The sequence below is a fragment of the Heliangelus exortis genome, chromosome 7 (assembly GCF_036169615.1).
Source record: "Heliangelus exortis chromosome 7, bHelExo1.hap1, whole genome shotgun sequence".
NCBI lineage: Eukaryota > Metazoa > Chordata > Aves > Apodiformes > Trochilidae > Heliangelus > Heliangelus exortis.
In genome coordinates this window covers 5069381-5088474 of record NC_092428.1, presented here as the reverse complement: position 1 = coordinate 5088474, position 19094 = coordinate 5069381, and the positions used below count along the sequence as shown (strand labels likewise).

The following is a 19094-nucleotide window of genomic DNA, read 5'->3' as shown; positions in this document are numbered from 1 at the left end:
CTGCCACACACAAGGTGAAGAGGGACTCTCTGACACATGAACTTTCTGGTTACTATGGAAAAGGTGGGAGAAAGCAATACACATTGGTGACCTCGACACTTTCTTTAGGATAAACTGTTGCTGACCTGTGGAGGCTGCAGTAGCATTCTGGGTCAGGGTTGCAGAGCTTGGAGACAGGTTGTTTTGAACTCCAAATACTGCAAAGAAAAACATTGCAATGGGAGTTACAGGAGTCCTGCAGTTCAGGTGGTATTCTGACTAAAAACAAAACAAAACAGCAATGACAACTTCTCCCAGCGAATTTCACCAGACAGTTGGAGGCATCACAAGCTTATCACAAGCATTTCTGGTCAAAGATTTTTCTTAGAGAATGTTTTTTTCCTTATATTAATTTGCTGGCTAAGTTATTGTTGGCCCAGGACTTTTGAAGACATTATCTCAAATTAGATTGCAAGGCCACACTTATGGCTGCATGGACATTACTACAGGTGGGGCACTTGGCAAAAAAGGTAAATTCAGAAAACTGGCTTGGTCTGACTAAGGGAATTTTAAGGAGATAAGTGCACAGAGTATTTGTCAAAGTACTGTCCTGAGAGAAGCAAACGGCTTGGAAGGTGACACTTTTGGTGCCACAATCACTGTGGCAGTATTAGTGCAGTTTCACAGACTGCTCTCATTAGACCCTGCTCTCTCTGCAGGCCCATTCAGAGAGCACTGATGGGTCTGCATGGTGGTGCTGTGCTAGGTAGACACCATGTGTATGATTGTGAAAGGAAGAGTGACATTGAAGAAACTGCCCAAAGTCCTGAGCCAGGTGAAGAAATGGACAATTACAAGGAAAACTGACAGAGAAACAGTGGGTCTTTACAGATTAGAACACATAAGCTTTTTAAGGCATTACCCTGAGCTGTTCTAGGGGAGAAAAAGGCTGGCCTAGCAGGTATCTTTCAGGAGCTCTATAGGAATGACTCAGAAAAAATCATTATATATTCACCATAACCAAAGAATTACTGGGTTTTGCAGACATGCTGCTGACACTAAGGTGAGGAACAGTGATATAGATAGTGTTTCATGGCCCATGTCTGCCAGGTCTGTAACACTATGGAACTGTGAAGGGAAGAAAAGTCTGACCTGTGGAGGAAGTGCTCAGGCCTGTGTTCAGAGTATGATTGCTGGGAGCCAGGTTATTTGGAACACCAAAAACTGTAAAAAGAGGAAGAAAAATGTTACTTCTTTTCTGGAGTTGGAAATCCAGCACCTGAACATCAGTGGCACAGTCACAGAAGAGTCAAAGGCACTTGGAAATGCAGCTAGTGAAAATGCACCATAATTACACAGAGGATTGTGTAATCAAATATATTGAAAATTATGACACCAAACTACTCTTTTACTGAACTGACAAAATGGAGAGAATCCTACATCAGACGAGTTCACTCATGAGACAATGTGAGAAAGCAAAGCTTTTAATAACATGCTACCATAAATCTTCCTGGGTTTTTTCTCTGCAGCTGGGAAATGCAGCATCCTTGGCATTTAGAAATGGGCCTTGCAAGTTATAATGATGGTCAACACTATTGATTACATCTTTACTCTATGAGGACTGAAGAGTTAGGTCCAGTTCTTACAATAGGCCAGGGTAATCCAATGTTTACTAGACTGCAAAACTAGTTTTGATAGGGAATGTGAGCCTGACCTAATTGATGAAGCAAACAGCAAAGTTTAGTGACAGATCAGACAGTCAGAACAGTGGATCTTCACAAAGAAGGCTTTTCAAATACAGTCAGTGTAGAAGCAGAGAGCACCAAATTACAGAAAATCAGAGAAAATTCAAACATATTCCCTGCCACCCTGGTTCTTCCATCATTTTAGTTTTTCTTGCTGTGCAAAAGAAAAGAAGCACTGACCCAGCTTCAGTACATAGTGACTTACATCCTTCAAGGGTCCAGGGAACATACCTGATCCTGTAGAGTGAGACATAGCATTGATCAAGGAAGAGCTGTTATGGTATCCACCCAGGGAAGACCCTGCAGGCAGAGTGGAGGACCACATGTATGAAGGGAGGGCAGTATTCAGTATGGTTGTATCATATGTCCCTGACACTGTAAAAAAAAATAAGCAGAGGTGGGTTTTAATGAGACTGGGCTTGTGTCTTAGCATGCATTGCAGGTTTACATGGAAAACAACTTAATCTGCCTTAAATTTCAATTACCCTTATGAAGTCAACACACTGACTACACTGTATGACTGGTTAACATGTTATAACTGAATAAAATACCAGAATAAACCACTGTGGTCTGCCATTGTGTTAATAAATCATTCTGGACCATGAGATGTATGACTTCTGTTTCCCACATGTGGCTCTGATTCATTCACTAGTGTATTGGACTAAAATTCCCAATTGAACCATGTACAAGAAAAAAAGTGTTGTTTGTTCCTAGATACTGGTGGAGGACAGTGGAGTGAATGGGAATGCCACTGCCACAAGCATTGTGGCATTTAGGATTAGGGACAACAGACATAAACTGGAACACAGGGGGTTCCACCTCAATATAAGGAAAAAATTTTTTACTGTACGTGTGATGGAGCTCTGGAACAGCCTGCTCAGAGAGGTTGTGGAGTCTCCTTCTTTGGAGGCTTTCAAGACCCATCTGGAAGTGTTTCTCTGTGACCTGGCCCTAGGTGATCCTGCTTTGGTGTGGGGGTTGGACTAGATGATTTCCAGAGGTCCCTTCCTACCCCTACCACTCTATGATCCCATAATTTTATGATTGTGATGAAGCTTGGGAATGATTAAAGCTGGTTATATTATTTGAAGTACCACTTCTATTATCAGTAAACTATCAAGTCCTACTGCCCTCTGAACCACGTGGTCTGGCCAAGAAATCACTGAACCATATGTTTTCCTCAGTGCTATGTTCATCTTGCTTGGAGATGAGAGATAAAATTGCTTGAGGACATATTGGCTTAGAGCTCTTGTCTCTACCAGAAGCACCTCTGAATTAGAGCTGATGGCAGCAGGAACTAGCTTATTTTTATAGAAATCAGACAAGTCACTATAAAGCTATCCAAAATAGCTCTTGTTAGGGCAACATCTGGACGGCCCTCCACCATTCTGACCCTTTTTCTGTATTGCCACCACTTTCTGGGACAGAGACCATGTATTCTTATTTCAATGTTCCTAGCAACTGAGTATTTTTGTGGCAGATGATGTTTGGAATGGCTCCAGCACTGCTAAACACCCTTTGCCAAGTACCTGATTGAGAACTCTCAGTAATCATCTTTGTCTCCACCACAGCCTTTTTTGGTATCGGGAGAGTACTTGATGGTGATCGGGTAGGGCTGCAGCTGGCTGAGCGGCTTCCTTTCAGTAAACGTTTCACATCATCCAACTCTGTCCCTGGCAGGAAAAGAAGCACTCAGACTCACCCAAAAGCCATCGTTGCCTTGATCTGTAATCCTGCCCTGGCTAACCCACTCAGTGGAATTTACCTGTGTCTATGAAGTTGTACTTTTCTGGGGGTGCCTTCTGGGGCTGTCACTTAATAACAATGCTGCAGGGCCTCATTTCTGTGACTAGGTACAACTAAATCCTTGCAACACCATCACCTAACCAACATCATCATTCTTTGTTCAGCAAGGAAGACAAATTAAGATTCTTAACAGCAAAAAAAAAGAATGACAAACTGCTACCTGTCATGAAGACTGAGTCCCAGAGACATTGCTATGCCCAGAGCAGTAATACCCTCCCTCTTATACCTGATCCTGCTGAAATAAAACCCATGGCACTTACATCTGCCAGAGGGAGATGCGCTCTGCAGTCGGACTCGTATTTCACTCTCTGGAAGGAGAAAAAGAAGATCATGAATATGGAGCATTTGTGCCCTGGACCAGGAACAAATCTTTAGGCTGAAGTGAATTTCTGAGCAGCACTCGTGATCCATGTGGGTTGGCTGGTTTGTGAACTGGTTTGGACGACTTTTTGTTTTGTTTTGCAACTTTTAATTCCAGAGAGCTGTATTTTTTTTTTCAGGGCCTCAACAGCACTGACATATAGAAGGTCTACTTATGCAGTCCTCAGTCACACTGGTATTCACAGACATTATAATTATTATTCTGTCTTCTTGACAAAACCCTAGAGATCTGAAAGAAGCTTACTAAACAAACGAATTACCTATTATTTGGGTAAAATTCACACTGTCATCACTACAATGGACTGTAAAATTTAGTTTCTTTCAACCTGTTGACTCGTCTTTTGGCTCACTGAGTGTAACCAGGCAAGCTTTAAGCAAACATTCTCCCCAGGTACTTGATTTTATCACTGACTTTTACTGTCCAGCACAGAATACTATAGAATTAGTGTGCTTTGACTGAGGTAAGCATTTAAACTTGCCACCCACAAGCAAACTGGCCAGCCAGGACATGTGATACATGCTTCTCAAGATGAAATCTGGCAGTGCATGCACTATAAAAGAAACTTGCTCTGGCATTCATATGGAGAAGCTGATGGATTGGTATTATTTTCTGAAGTAATATGAGAAGCTGGAGCTGATTCTCTAGTGTCTGTTGTATTATGCATGGCCTAATTCTGCTGGTAGCTCATATATGTATTGTGTTAGAGGAGACTGAAGATCTGAGGTAGAATAATTGGTAACTGTGACACTCTCCAAGAGTGTGCAAGAACATACTTTGATTTATCCACTGCTAAAATTAACTTGGATAAAGTGACATTACAGTTTGCTCTTCAAGCAACTTGGAACAGATATTGCACTCTCACAGAGCAATAGAATCCTTCTTTGCCCAACACTGTTAATAAATAATTAGAAGAGCTGAATGATTTAAACAATGCAGAGCTTTACAGTGAGCTGGCTAAACAGACCATAGCAAGTCCATAATTCTTCACTGTCTCCTTACTACCAGCATGAGATTGTTGCAGGTTCTGGCCTCATGGTTTGTAAGATAGATTGCAGTAAGAGAAGCATGAATACAATTACTGTAAATATGTCAGAGGGGGCCACAGAGCATGTATGGACTGAGTTTATTGTAGTGAACAGAGAAGATGCCCTCAGATGTCCAGGCCCCCAAATAGATCTCCCTTTCTAACACAGTCCAAACTACCACGACCTTCTCTAGGGTCATTTTTTACACCAAGCTTGTTTCATTAATTGCTTACAGATAAATGGTTCACATTTGCAGTGGTGTAAATTAACATACTGCACCTGACTGCTCCACACTAAACCCGATTCATTCTAGATAAGGAACATGTCCACTTAACACCCTCTGAATCATACTGAAGAAAACAAAGGAGGCTTCTAAAAGCACAATATGACTTACCTCGAGTCTGGCTTCTTCCTCTCGTGGAGGCAGATGCTGTAAACAGCAATGAGAGAAAAGCAATATTAGCCTTTACTGCCCGTGACATCTCTGAAAATGAATACATGGATCTTGCTCAGATTCACAGTAACCTTTACTTGGGGCACAGCCAGGGGAACTGAACCTTCAGAGTTCTGACAGGACCCCTTTGGACCATAATGTATGTTAAAGAGTCAGTAGCACCTTAAATATTTCTGAACCAACCGCTGTTTCTCTTTGTTCACATAAATGTTGTTCACAGATGGTGATCTCCCATTCCAACAGGCTGAAAGGAAGCTAATGGACCTGGCCATCCCCCTGACCAAGGCTGGGCACAAAGAAGGCCTATCTTCACTGAGTAAAACCAGCAGCTCAGAGTTTGAACAGGGCAAGCTCATACCTGCTGACAACGTTCAGTATAAATATGTCACTGGATAGCCAGTTCATCTTTCTATATAAATGTGCTGAAGCCTAGAAAAGAGCTACTGGAAAAGTTCTGGAAAACTATATCCAGCAATAGTCTAAAACCTTAAGAGTTTTGGCTTTCTTGCCTGCAGCTGTTCTCCCAGGTACAGTGGGTGCTGGGGGGGAGGAAATATGAAGCATCCCATGTCTATGTTCTTCTCTCCATGTTCTATGCCATATGGGTACCACCATGAAAACAGCTGAGAGTAGCAGATACATGGCAGGTGCCCTCTGTTTGAACGTGTATCAGGTTAAGAACCTGCTGTCAGCTGCTATTGCAAATCCAAAATAACTCCTTCAAAGTCATGGAACTGCACTGGCTGCCCAGTACAAAGGTAATATAGATAGAGCAAGACACAGCAATGTGCAAAAAGTCACTAATTCACATGACTTGCCATAATGTTCAGAGGAACAACACTAAAAAGAACATACCAGACTCTTTTCTGGGAAACTCAGGAGAAGAGTTGGCACTGGAGCTCCCTGCAAAGAACAGAAAGGTGTTCATTAATACTTTGCATAAGATTATTAAAAGATTTCAAAACATGTCTTCCTGATAGCTGTCTAATCCCAGCAGGCAACAAACATTTCCATTTAAAAAAGAAAGAGCTTTGCATCCCTGATGCCTCATTTCCTAGCAAAACCACAAAGAGATTCTTTTGCTATTTGGCACAATCCTGCATTACTGCACTCTCAGAGAGCACTACCCATTGCTTCCTTTCTATGCTGTGTTCTGTGATACCTTCATATGTTGCATGGCGATTGACATAGGTTTTCCTTTCAAATGTTGAGCCAGGTGATTTAGTGAGAGTAGAGCTGGGAGACTGGGCTTGTCTGTAGCTGGAGGATGATGATGATGAATTCAGTCTACCACTTCCACCTACAGGCAAAACAAAACACCCTAAGGAAGTTGAAGATACATCCTGGATGTATGACCTTGATGTCCTTGGTGCTTTATGTTATTGTCTTCGGAGCTGGACAAATTTGCATGGGCACCTCCCAGTTAGAGACAGGCAAGAGCTGCATTTGTGTCTAACTCTGTTCTCAGCATACAGTGTGGAGAGGAGTATTGGCTATCTTTGTGGTTTCAAAACAAGGAGATATATATCAGCAGGTTTTGGCTTAGGGGAATGAATAGGCCATCTCCCCTGAGCAGGAATAAATCTGGTTCTGTGTGGTGCTGGATTTTGGTTTGGATACATATCCACCTGTAAACCCAAGTGTTATAGGATGTAGGATGCAGTTCCTAAGATAAGAAAAAGCAAAGATAAGTCCACTTCCAAAGCAGCTGTCCACAGTCTCACTTAGTAATATCTCAGTCCATTTTCTGGAGCAGTTATCAAGGTGTTTGTCAAGCCCCTGAAGGTTATTAGTGGCTGCTGTATTTAGACAGAGGAAATAATTTCCCTTCCTGAATCATTGCTATGGAGAAGGAGCAGAGCAACAGTAAGTAACATATTAATTCTCTTGTATGAAATCTAATACTGGAGTATGATTAGAGTGCAGCAAAAGAGGGAGCCCTGTTAACACAGGGCAACATATGCACACTGATAAGGATATTGTTTACTCATCACTGCAAACTAAGTGTGCCCTTGTGATCTCAACAGAGTATTTTCTTGCTGATTTCCCCTCCACAAGGATCTGTTTTGTTCAGTAACTTTTCCACTCAACAGAAAGAACTATAATGACAAGCAGGCCTCTGTTAGAAGTGTTCTGCAAGCAGAGTGTGAAAGCAAAAGGTTAGAAAGTGGACTTTCTAAGTGAAACTTCCAAGAACTCATTATCTCTGGAGTTCAGATTTTCTTTTCCTCCACACACTGAAAAGATGTGAGAAGGAAGATGACAATCCTGCAGAGTCACCTGAGTTTGCAGGATTGGGCTCAGTTCTCAGACTGGTGCCAGTCCAGGCAATTAGGCTGACATCTTCATTGGAGTTACTTCACATTTGCCCTGAGGCAAAGTGATTCCACACTCTGGCTTTCAATTGGTAAGCAGATGTCTCTCAGATCTATTGAGTATGGCTGATTCTCTTCTTGAGCTCCCAAACTGCATTTCACTCCCTTTGGTTTGTCACTTCTATTGGAGAAAGTTTTCTACAAGGATAGTTATAAAGTCTCTCCCACTGAAGATAGAGAGGGGTGCCCCACAAACCTGGCTAGGAAGCTTCAGAAGCCTTTGATGTTATAATCTAACAGCTGGACAAAGAATGATGTTAGAGAAGAAACCATTTTTTATGGAGTAGACAGCACATACTGATTCAGTACTCCAGAAAATCTGTCAGACTGTTCAAAGTACAAAAGCCATATGCAAACACACATAAGAAAATGTTTTATAGGAAATCCTTTAATAGTATTCTATCCTCAGCAAGATCAACAAAAGAGATTAATCAAAACTGTCTTTTCAACAAAAAAGCTTGTGATCTGGAAATCCTGAAAGAAGGGAAATTTTGTTTCTGAGTGCCTTAACAACAGTGCAAATAGTATTTCTTGTTGTTGCCCTGAAATAAAGTTTTCCCTGTAGTAAATGGGAATTTTGCCATGTATTCACCCATCCTCACACCCAGCTTTATGGAAGGAATATCTTTGCTTTGAGTATTTGCCACTTCTGATTCATAAGACCTATTTTCCTTGGCTCTGGCTCATCCTACTTCTCTGCACTTAATCTCTCCTCAGACCATACATGCTGTCTCTGCTCTCTGTTTCCTCACTGTGCAATGTTTTAATTCCTTACTTGAAGTCACATAGCTGCTGCTGTGGGCATAAGACCTCTTTTCCACTCCAGTCCCCCCAGTGTGGGATGATGTTTTGAGCCCACTGCTGCTTCCTCCTTCTGGAAGAGATGAGAACACAGTGAGACATTATTTCAGGGTAAAAATGAGAAGAGCAAGGATGCTGCAAGATTGTCCTCACACTCATGTCTGGTGAGATAGAGCTTCATGTATGGTGAGATACAAGAACTGCACAGAAGTGTCTTAGCAGAGTAGATAAGCACTCACACTGCAGATACAGCAGGTTTGTATTTGAGTTTTAGTCCATCTATGGACTGAAGGACAGTCCTGTAAATCTGCATAATAAATAAATAAAATAAGTGGACTATGTAGCTTTGTTTCTGACAATAGCCAGACACCTCACACACTTCTTCTCTCCACTAACAAGTATATTTGGAGAGGCGTTTCTAAAAAATGGCATCTCTTTGGGTGCAAGGCTTTCTGCACTGAGACTTGCTGCACCCAGGGAACTTATGGAAAAAAATACAGTCAAAAAGCATGGAGGGGTACAGAACACTGAACAGAAATAATGTCATGGCTGACAATTACTTACTGGGTGGTAAGGATGTCAGTCTTGTGGTTACAGTCTCTGTAATAACTGAGGAAAGAAAAGGGTGCAGAGGTAATGTCATGTTGATATAGCCAGACAAGATCAATATTCTACTTCATCTCCATGGAAGAGCATGATGCATTGAAAGAAGATACACCCATATAAATAAAGTCCCTGCTTGGGGGCTGAAGTCTCAATAGCACACAATGCTCTGTGTTTGTTTGCAGGCCTTTCTAACTTAACAGTAACTAAGAATATCACTCTCTTAATGACCTTTTTTCTCTACAAGATCCCTGTAAAACATGGAAGCATTATTAATTCTGGGCAGTTCTGGACCACAGTCATTGCTGTAACAGCAAAGCCCATGGTCAGAACCCTTTCTAGTAGCTAACTCACATAGTGTCAGCAGGAAACTGATCCTGTTTTAAATACAGACAAAAAAGGTATCTAAAGACATTTTATAGGCCACACAGGGCATTGGAATCAGAGATAAAAGGAGAATTCAACTGTCTGCATTACTGTCTAGAAGTGTTACTGCAGTGCAATCATCTGTGGTTAAACAATCAGTTTGTGCTACAATAACTCCATATGTTCGATCTTGGTGCATTCCACTCCTTATTCTGTCTTCAAAAGAGACACCAGCATTCAGTCCCTTAAAAAGTGGGCATCCACTTCTGGTATTTTTGGTGTGCGATATAAAAATATAAAAGGTTCTTCTTACGTCTTTCAGTCACTTCTGATCCATCTTGCCTCGTTTTCTTTGTTACAGAATCCATACCATTGCCACCTGTCGGGAAAGCAGAGAGACTGCACTCAGAGCTCTGTGAATAGTAGGAGATTACAACTCCACAAGTCCCACCACTTTTCTGTCTTCAGCTTGAGACAAGACTGCCTGGAAGTCATCCATGTCAGGGCATTTACACTGCCTTTCCAGAGCCATGTGAGTGTTACTAATAGAGCAGCACCACTTCCCCTCAAAAATGGATGCTGCACAGTGCAGCAGAGCTGGAACTGCAGGAGGGTTTGTTTGTAAAGCCAACAGGTGAGATAGGGGCAACTGAAGTAAATCCACTCCGTGCTTGAGAAGGTTGGACCTGGATTTATATCCAGATGTTGCTGCACTATGCTATGGTCTCCAGCTATGCCCCTATAAAGGCTTCATCAAAACCACAGGACCCAAATGTCACTCCCACACCTCTGCTCTGGGCAGGACTCAGCAATACAGAATTAGAAATGCCAGGCAGTTGCAGGGCACCAAAAACCTAAGCAGAGACACTGTTGCACTTTTCCACATCCTCAGGGTACACTGATGCTAAAGCCACAGCACTGACTTTAGTGAGGCAGAAGAACACCAGAGGTACCTTTAAACTAGTTATTTTCAGCACCAAGGAACTTAAGGTAGGAAGTGCTTTTATCTGTCTTTCCAAGCACAACAGAGATGGTTCGGAGACCCTATCTATGGCTTTGGAATCCGGTCTAATTTAATGCCAGCTTAGATCAGTCTAAGCAGTACTGGAGTTAGCTGTGAATGCTGTTTATGCTCTTCTTCAGGATTTGTCAAAATTACAATCTCTAGCAGAGGTACGACTGTCTGCAAAGGCAGGAGTGCAACAAAGAAACACTATGACTGCGGAAAAGAAACACCAGCTAGAAGAGAAAACACTTGTGTCAAAAGGAAATTCACAGATGCTCACTCCTAGTCTAAATAACTACCATACCATCTTGTGCAACCACAGGCAATGAGAGGGAAGAGAATTTAATTTGCTCACAAGGCAAAACCTCTCCACCTCATTTGAAGACTCCTCCTTAAAACTGAAGGGCTCGCTGTACCCAAAAATAGACACTTAACAGACTGACATTTAAAAAACCATTTTGGACGAAATTCCTTCCAAATTTTAGAGCCTGGCTTGAGGCAGAGCCCAAGACTGTGCCATCCAGTGCAGCTACATTTGAGTCAGATCTTCATTACTCCACTTACCCTTCTGCAAAGTGTTTACCAAGTAGCCCCCTTGATGTTAGCTTGTACTAGCAATGCAGAAATAATGACATGGGCAGGATGCAGCAGAGAATGTGCAGGAGTATCTGAAGTTGAGATTCAGTTGTGTTTGAACAGCTCCTGCTATTCCCAGAGCTCAACAGGAACAATTTAAGTGTAGAAAACACCACCTGTCAAGCCACTTAAGTCTCCTAGCACAAACTCAGCTGAATACTGCAAAGAACTTCAACTGTGCCCACAGCCCTCACTCTCTGTAACTCAGACCCTGAGGCTGCTCAAGCAGCCTGTAAATGGGGCTCCTGAGACCACATTCCTGGGTATCAGGATACTACCCAACCCTTACAATGCTTACTAACACTGGGGATGTTTAAGGGATTGTTCCAGGGCACTGGTTGCAAAGCTGGAGCTGTATGTGTTGGGAGAGTTCTCCTCCAGCAGGATGACAGTCCCCTCCAAGGAAAGGCAGGATCTCTGCTACTTTTCCTTATTGTACCAACAGTGGAAGCACCTTGCAAGCTCCTTCCATAAAAACAGATGCTGGAATCTGTTGTCTATATGGCAGCAGTGTTGGCTTTGCCTGTGTTTTTGGCAGGGAAAACAGCTTTATATTCAGAAAATATATTTATATTCCTACTGCTTTGTAGCCTCAGAGCTCCAGTTCCTTTTTGCTATCAGCTGGTTACTGATGCTGGAAGAGGCAAGCAGCACTAAAGAGTCAATGTGTCTTCTGCATCTTTGCCTTCCCTTGAGTAATGTGAATATCTTGCTCTGATACCAATCCAAAAGAAAATATCATGGGGTTAAACCACATCTTTGGAGCCAAACATACCACAGCCCAGCCCAAGCACATGGTGTATTCTGATCTATGTTGCATGCACATTTACCATGTCAATGCAAGAGCCAGCCCAGGCTCCAGCAGGCTGACTGAGCTTGATTGCCATTATGTGCCAGGACTGACTCATTTCACCATCTCTTCTCTGGATTCACAAAGACATAGCTGTGGGCTACATCTGTGGCAAAGCAATAGCACTGTTGAATCAGAAAAGCCACCTGCAATTATCTCTGAGCAACAAGCAGGAACTTGTGAAGTGGGATCACTCTCAAATAGCAAAGGCAGCTGAAGACAGGCCAACCCTTTGGCTACTTTAGCAAAAGCTCAGAGGTTGTACTGCTCTTCTGGTACCCACAAAACCAAGGAGCTTGCAGACCTTAATGGCACCAGGAACCAGAAGAGGGCCAGTACTGCCACAGTTGTGCATAGTGCTTCCTCTCTGTACAACACTGTCAAGAAGGATAGTAAGAGCTGCCCAGATTGGCAAGGCATGCTTAGATCTCAGCCTGGCACTGCAGAGTGCCTCCTGCAACCCCTGCTCTACCTGACATTCAAACCCCTCTTATTATTTCAAAAGTTAGGAATTGTGTGCAATGGTAATGAAGTTTATTATAGAAGTTTTTCAAAGGTGAGAGGAATAGCCACAAAGATGTATTCTAATGGAAAAATGAAAGCAGGCACATTTCAAATTCTTTTATTCCTCCACAATGTCCTTCAAATTTTCCTATCAGAATGTTGTTACACTCTCACAGCACAGTCTTTCAGTTCTCTCCTCCCTCCATTAACAAGGCTCCTGCTGTGAGACACTACATTAGGAGAAAGAGGCATCAGCAGGTTCTGATACTAAGAATATTTAACGTCACTGGAACCTTTGATCAGAAAAACTCTAAGACTTAGTAGATGCCTCCCAATCACATCACTGACTATGTTAAAAGCAAGTGCCATGGCTCTCATCATATTAAATGTCTCTTAATGTGTCCCTTCCTCTTAGTTGAGCCTTTCAGTCTTGGAACTAACAGAACAGGTCAGAAAGGCTTATCTCTCTTTTTCCCCACAGTCTAGGGATCTGACTTTCTCTCTCTCTACTTTAAAAGCTGTTCCTTCCCAGTTATTCTACCCAAACAGAATCAGAATGAAATCAACCAAATCATGCTTCAAAATCTGCTAATTTTTTAGATTCACTGAAACAATATTGCCAGGGGAGGTTAGATGCCCAACAAAAGCTTGGATGTTCTGCTCTGCCCACAACCTATCATGGCTTCTTTGACACCAATATGTGCTCATGTCTCAGAGCACCAGCAGAAGCACTGCCCAGACTTCAGTCTGCACTGCCAGGTGCCTTCTTTTCAAAAAATGTGTCCTCACTGTGCCTACTTGATTGTGCTACTGTAAGAGAAACAGGCCAAATCAAGGCCATTCTGACCTGCACAAGCTTCTTGCCTTTGGCACAGAGAGACAAACATTCTGGTATTATACAAAAACTATCTACAGAAAAGGAAAGTGCTGCTGTCACCATTTGACAGATTAAGAAACGAGTCACAGAAGGACAAGCAATCTCCCTGAAGTCCCCCAACTCCCCCTACAAGTCAGTCAAGGACAGGTCTTTTACCTTACACTACTATTTTCGAATTGCTAGACCTTGCTGCAGAAAGGATTAAAACTGATTTTCAAACCACACTTTTCTGACATATTGTGATAACGCTTCAAAACCACCTTACAACACCTCCTTATCTTCTATGACAAAAATGTGGCCCAACATCCATAATAAATGAATCACTGCTAATAAATAAATCCACCTGCCTGAGACAAAGCAAGGCTTGTCCATGGCAACACAAAGTCTCATTCAGAAGTAGTTCCAGGCATTGACAGCACTAGAGATCAATTCCTTAATATAACACCTTGCACCCCGCATCTGAAGCATCTGAAGTTTACAATCATTGTTTCTCCAGCATAGTCCAGGTCTGTTCAGTGTTAAAAACAGTCAACATCTGCATTTTACCATGCTGGTACCATTACAGAACAGAGAACATTTAGCTAAACTTTATCTATTTTATATACACATATATATATATATTTATATCCTATATATCAGCTATATATCTCATATATATATATATATATATGTAACTACCATATATTATATGGTAGCTTCACAAAATGCATAAGAAATGTAACCAGAGACAGGCTTCACATTTCTTATCTCCCAGCAGGCATACTTCTTTCTCTTGATACTGACTTGTAAAGAGTTGTATTCACTGACAAACACAAAACAAAAACAACCTAGCTCTTTCACAATCCTATTTTTACATTGTATTCCCCATAGAAAAATATAACACCTCCTCTATATTGCCTGAGAATACAGCCTTGTTCCTGAAGGAATCTGGAACAGACAAAATAAAAGATACTTTCTTTTTTTTTTTTTTTTTTTTTTTTTTTTTTTTAATGCTATAACTTACCTGAAGTGCTTTGGTTACTGAACTGAAAATCTGCTTTTCTGCTCAACCGTTTCCTTTCTATCAAAATTTGCCACCTACACTTTATATCATGTCCTTCCTGAGGTGTGCGGAATGTGAGCGATCATCCAAAAATGTTCACCTCTTCTTTATTTAACCTGTTTTATTCTCACCCTGCTTCTGCTTTTCTATCCCAGTGCTCTTAAACAAGTCCCAGCAAAGGCGTGTCCTGGTTTCCTGCCTCACCCTACCCTTCCAATTACCTGACACTCACTGCAAAAAAAAAAAAAAATCTGCCTCCAGGAATCAAACTTTATTGAAAGCAAAATGCTCCTATTTGCTCAGGTAGGTTAACTATTTAGATCCCAGGCAGAAAAAGGTGTGAAGCTCATATCCAGGAGAATGAACTGCTCCAGAAGGTTACACAACACCTGCTGACGCCTCTGCAAAGCTGGCTGCAAGATAAGCATATTCTGCTGCTTGTGATACAAGGGGCTAAACTCCCTGCTAGTGCAAACTGGCTGAAAACCACTCACATCAGTGGTGTGAACTGCCCTGTCAGCCTTGTAGATTTTTATACTATTCATAAGGCAGCACTATTAATAAATAAAAATACACCAAACTGAGTAAGGAATTAAATTTCTTCCATTTCCACTAAATTTCTTCAATTAAATTTCCTCCAGAGTCCTCACTGAATAGGTACTGAAGCAGAGGAGCAGCCCTGGTGGGTTAAAGCAAAACTCCCTCTAGTTCAAGACCCTGTTCTTCTTCAGTGGCACATTTTAATAGCCCTAGACAGAGTATGTGGGACAGGGCATGCACATGCAGATGTTTTCCTGGTGTACAGTGGAGACTTCCTAAGTCAAAACCAGCAGTGTTGCCTTGCAGTCATTCCTTGATGAGCATAGGAGGTTCAAGTTGAATATCAGAAAGAATTTTTTTACTGTAAGGGTGACAGAGCCCTGGAACAGGCTGCCCACGGGGGTTGTGGAGTCTCCTTCACTGGAGACATTCAAAACCCGCCTGGACACGTTCCTATGTGATGTACTCTAGGGGGCCCTGCTCTGGCAGGGGGGGTTGGACTAGATGATCTTTTGAGGTCCCTTCCAACCCCTAGGATTCTATGATTCTATGATTCTATGATTTTCCATTAATTTGCCAAATTAGGTTTTTCGATCTGTACAACATTGTAGTATGCACAATGTCCTACAGCAAAGATTTTTACAGCTTAATTATACCTTGTGTAAACATTTTCCCTTCTACTGAGCATGATGGTATCATTTGGTGCCCTGTGCTTTTTTATAAGAATCAGAATTCAGCTGACATAGATTTTGACAGATTCGTGCCACTGCATGGGAAAGAACTTGATGTTTCATGCATATTTTTGCACAGACCTTTCAAGGGATTGTAGATGCCTACTGTCAAAATCACACCCTGCTCTTTTAAGGACCATACTGGAAATTTCCAAAGGTCTGTAGAGACGTGGCTGCTACACAGCACCTCTCCTAAGGCTGTGCCCCATGGTTGTTGATGGTGATCAAGACTTACTCAGAATTCATCAATGCAACTTCTAAAAAACCAAATATCTGTATGAAGTTTCATTTCCTCCCTGCATGGAGGAAGCATCCATGACTCTGCCCTCTGAGCACTGATCAGAAGACATTTGGTTGTCTTACCAAGCTGCATGTGGCAATTAAGTTGTTAAGAGTTGTGCAGCTCAGCCTGGGACCGGCCAAACTGCACTTGGCCTAAGCCTTGGCCAAAAGGATAAAAGTGTGCACTGGTTTGAGCTTTAGGTTTTTGAACTTCATGCTCTGAACATGACACATTACTGTCCCCTTTATTATCAACTGCACTTCAAACCTGCACTTTGGCCATCTCATTTTACATCTGCTTCCAGCACAACCCTCAACTATGTAATTCAGACATACCCTGGCTGCTCACAGAGAGAAGTTGTTCAAAGACAGCACTGAATGCACTGGGCTATAGACCCACCTGTATGAAGAAGACTCACTGGAATGACACACAGACTTCACTGGAGTGAGATGGCACCTCACATTTCAAAATAATGCTGTCAAGACTTCAGGAATTTTTTTGCTCCTTTACTTTTGTCTACTAGTTTCTTTATAGATATTTATAAACAAAAGGTAGCAATCAAAATTTTGATAAAATTAGAAAATAGAAGTATTTTAATGCCTGCAGTATTGTCAGTAACAAAGATACTAATCTGAAGTTTCTTGAGAACAAAGGGATTCAGGGAGCTGCTCTTCATGAGTCATTTTGCCAATTTCTTACTGAAAGAAAAAGAAGTTGGTTGAGGGGGTAAGATAATTGTGGTTCTTTAAAAGGAAAGTGAAAATAAACCACATCTTAGGAACCACTGACTCTGCATTTAAATGGGTAAATTTAGGTGAAAGATGAAACTGAGGATGCTGTCTGATGAAAGACACTGATAAGTTCACTCAGATTCCTAAGGGGCAAGTGTCAACATTAAGAACATAACTTAGAGAGGTCCTGAGGTGCTTTTACTGAAGTCAGTGATTGCCTCTATTATTCAGTGCCACAGAAGCCAGGTGTTTAGCTGGCACAGTGCAAGGAGCTGCAGCAGATCTAGCTTCAGATAACCAGCTGCCACTTCTGCAGTAACAGCGGTGGGGTGTGCACTGTTGGTTAGAGCAATAGAGGCATCTTGGGCTCCTCTTAGAGATAACAACCACCATCCTCCCATTCCCCCATCTGTCCTGCTCAATATTGCTTGTAGAATGTGAAGTCTGTAGATATGGAATCACACTGCTGCTGCGTGTGCATCTACCAGATGCATAACATTGCTGCTTTCCCTGTTTCCAGTTGTACAGACTCTGAGCTTTCAACTGCTGCCTCAGCCTGGGGGCTACAGAAATCGAATCACAGCTGAAGACAGCACCATTTTCTCTGGTGAAAGATGCTTCTGAAGTTTACGGCAGCTGGTGCTGGCACTGAAAAAGTTGAGAAAATGAGGCAGAACTCTACACTGCACATTCACTGCACCTGGAAGGTGGTAGTGTCACAGCACTCTGAATCATGTCTCACTCTGCAAGAGAAGCCCAAAGATAAGGAGTCTTAAAGCTGAACCAGCTGGCTTTGTCATGGCCATCCTCTAGCAGCTTGAAGTATGTTCATGGTTTAGAAACAGCCAAGTGATGATAACTTGTTATCTCCAACTTCAAAGTGTGCTGTGGAGCGTGGGATAAGGCGTATATTGGTCTGATAATTCTGTCTTGATTGACACATAAATCAGACAGCTAGTGAATCAGCCAAGAAGGTGATTGGAACAGTGCAGGCCCACACAAGGCTTGCACAGGGAAGAAGAAACCACACCTATATCTGGGTAGCAACTGCAGTTCCCTCTGTGCCTTGGTTTTACACAGTGGAGCAGGGCACCTACTGAAATAACCAGACCATCCTGAGTCACTCCCTTGACTCAGTGCCCTGAGTCCACAGCTTGCACATCACTTGGGAAACTCACCATGAGTAACCCCAGGCATGAATAAAAGCCTTGTGGGGAACTGATCATTGTTTTTGGGGTGCCGGGAGGTGAATAATGTCAAGATGCCAAAAATGATTGCTAACTCAATCTCCCAGGTCCCAAGAGACTTCAGTGATCAAGAAAAGATCACTTGGCTGTTTGTACTCAGCAATAAAAAAGCTGTATAGCTAAGGACTGTCTTTCATCTCTCCTGGCTTTATACAGCATTCCACACAGTGGGAGGCTTGCTAAAGCTTTTAACATTTATCGCTGTGCAAATAACAAATAGCAATAACTGTAGTAAAGCTATTTATGGAGCATTATAAAACACTGATCCTTAACAGTGGACAACAAACTGCACTGAACAGTACAGAGTGGAGGGCCTGGGCTGTTCTGAGGGAGAATAGAGACTAGGAGGTGGTGACTGAAGACTTGGGCTTGCTGCTCTTACCATGCAGACAGAAGTGGGACTCTTCAGTGGCTGTGGACAGCTGTCCAGCTGCACTCAGAGACAAGCCTGGACAGACACTAAGGCCCTAATGTTGTCTTGGTGCTCTGCAATACAACTGCCTAACATTTACTAGCAAGCAGCCCAGTCGAAGGGCTAAGGATGGACACTCCCATTATCCTCCGTGTCTGGATGGCTCCTGATAATGTATGTTTTGGTGACAGATGCAAACAAAACACAACTGTGACCTCTTAAAAGTCTCCCTGCCCTCCATGCAGCTTCTTATGCACATTGATGCTTGGCCCCATTTTACATATTGGTACAGGTCAGGCTGTACAGCAGGATCTGGCTGTCAGAACCAGTAGTTACCTATCACCCAGGTCAACCTCAACTCCAATGGCATTGATGTTCACAGACCTGTCCACAGAGCTGCCACCTCCCCCTCTCTATCTCTCACACACCTCCCTCACCCATGGCTATTAGGGAGCTACCCCAGCTGACTACAAACCACAGCACCTGCCAGGTAACACTGCTGTGAAGCAGAGGGTCCTGATCACTGCAGCTCTGAGGGGCAGTAATTTTCATCCATAAGCCTCCTCTCCTTCCCAGTGCTGGTGTACTGAATAATCCCTTTCATTTTGTCCTCTAGGTAAGAGTTACCTGCAACACATGCTGCATACAGCAGCAGAGCTATGAGCTGGACAGACTCTCTTTTTGGGTGCTACTTGTTAC

General features: G+C 42.5%; 1 protein-coding gene across 1 annotated transcript in view; it reads right to left on the bottom strand.

The window, feature by feature from the left end:
- The window catches only part of COL17A1 (collagen type XVII alpha 1 chain), a 38375-nt gene extending 23740 nt beyond the window's left edge, over positions 1-14635 (bottom strand). The window contains exons 1-12 of the mRNA XM_071748323.1: positions 14413-14635; positions 9850-9915; positions 9132-9176; positions 8542-8640; positions 6554-6691; positions 6247-6294; positions 5332-5367; positions 3791-3838; positions 3254-3397; positions 1956-2099; positions 1132-1203; positions 126-197 (exon numbers count right to left, since the gene is read on the bottom strand). Coding sequence (XP_071604424.1) covers positions 126-197; positions 1132-1203; positions 1956-2099; positions 3254-3397; positions 3791-3838; positions 5332-5367; positions 6247-6294; positions 6554-6691; positions 8542-8640; positions 9132-9176; positions 9850-9904 — 901 coding nt within the window. The 5' untranslated portion in view covers positions 9905-9915; positions 14413-14635. The remainder of the gene's footprint in view (positions 1-125; positions 198-1131; positions 1204-1955; positions 2100-3253; positions 3398-3790; positions 3839-5331; positions 5368-6246; positions 6295-6553; positions 6692-8541; positions 8641-9131; positions 9177-9849; positions 9916-14412) is intronic.
- Positions 14636-19094: the final 4459 nt, after the last annotated feature.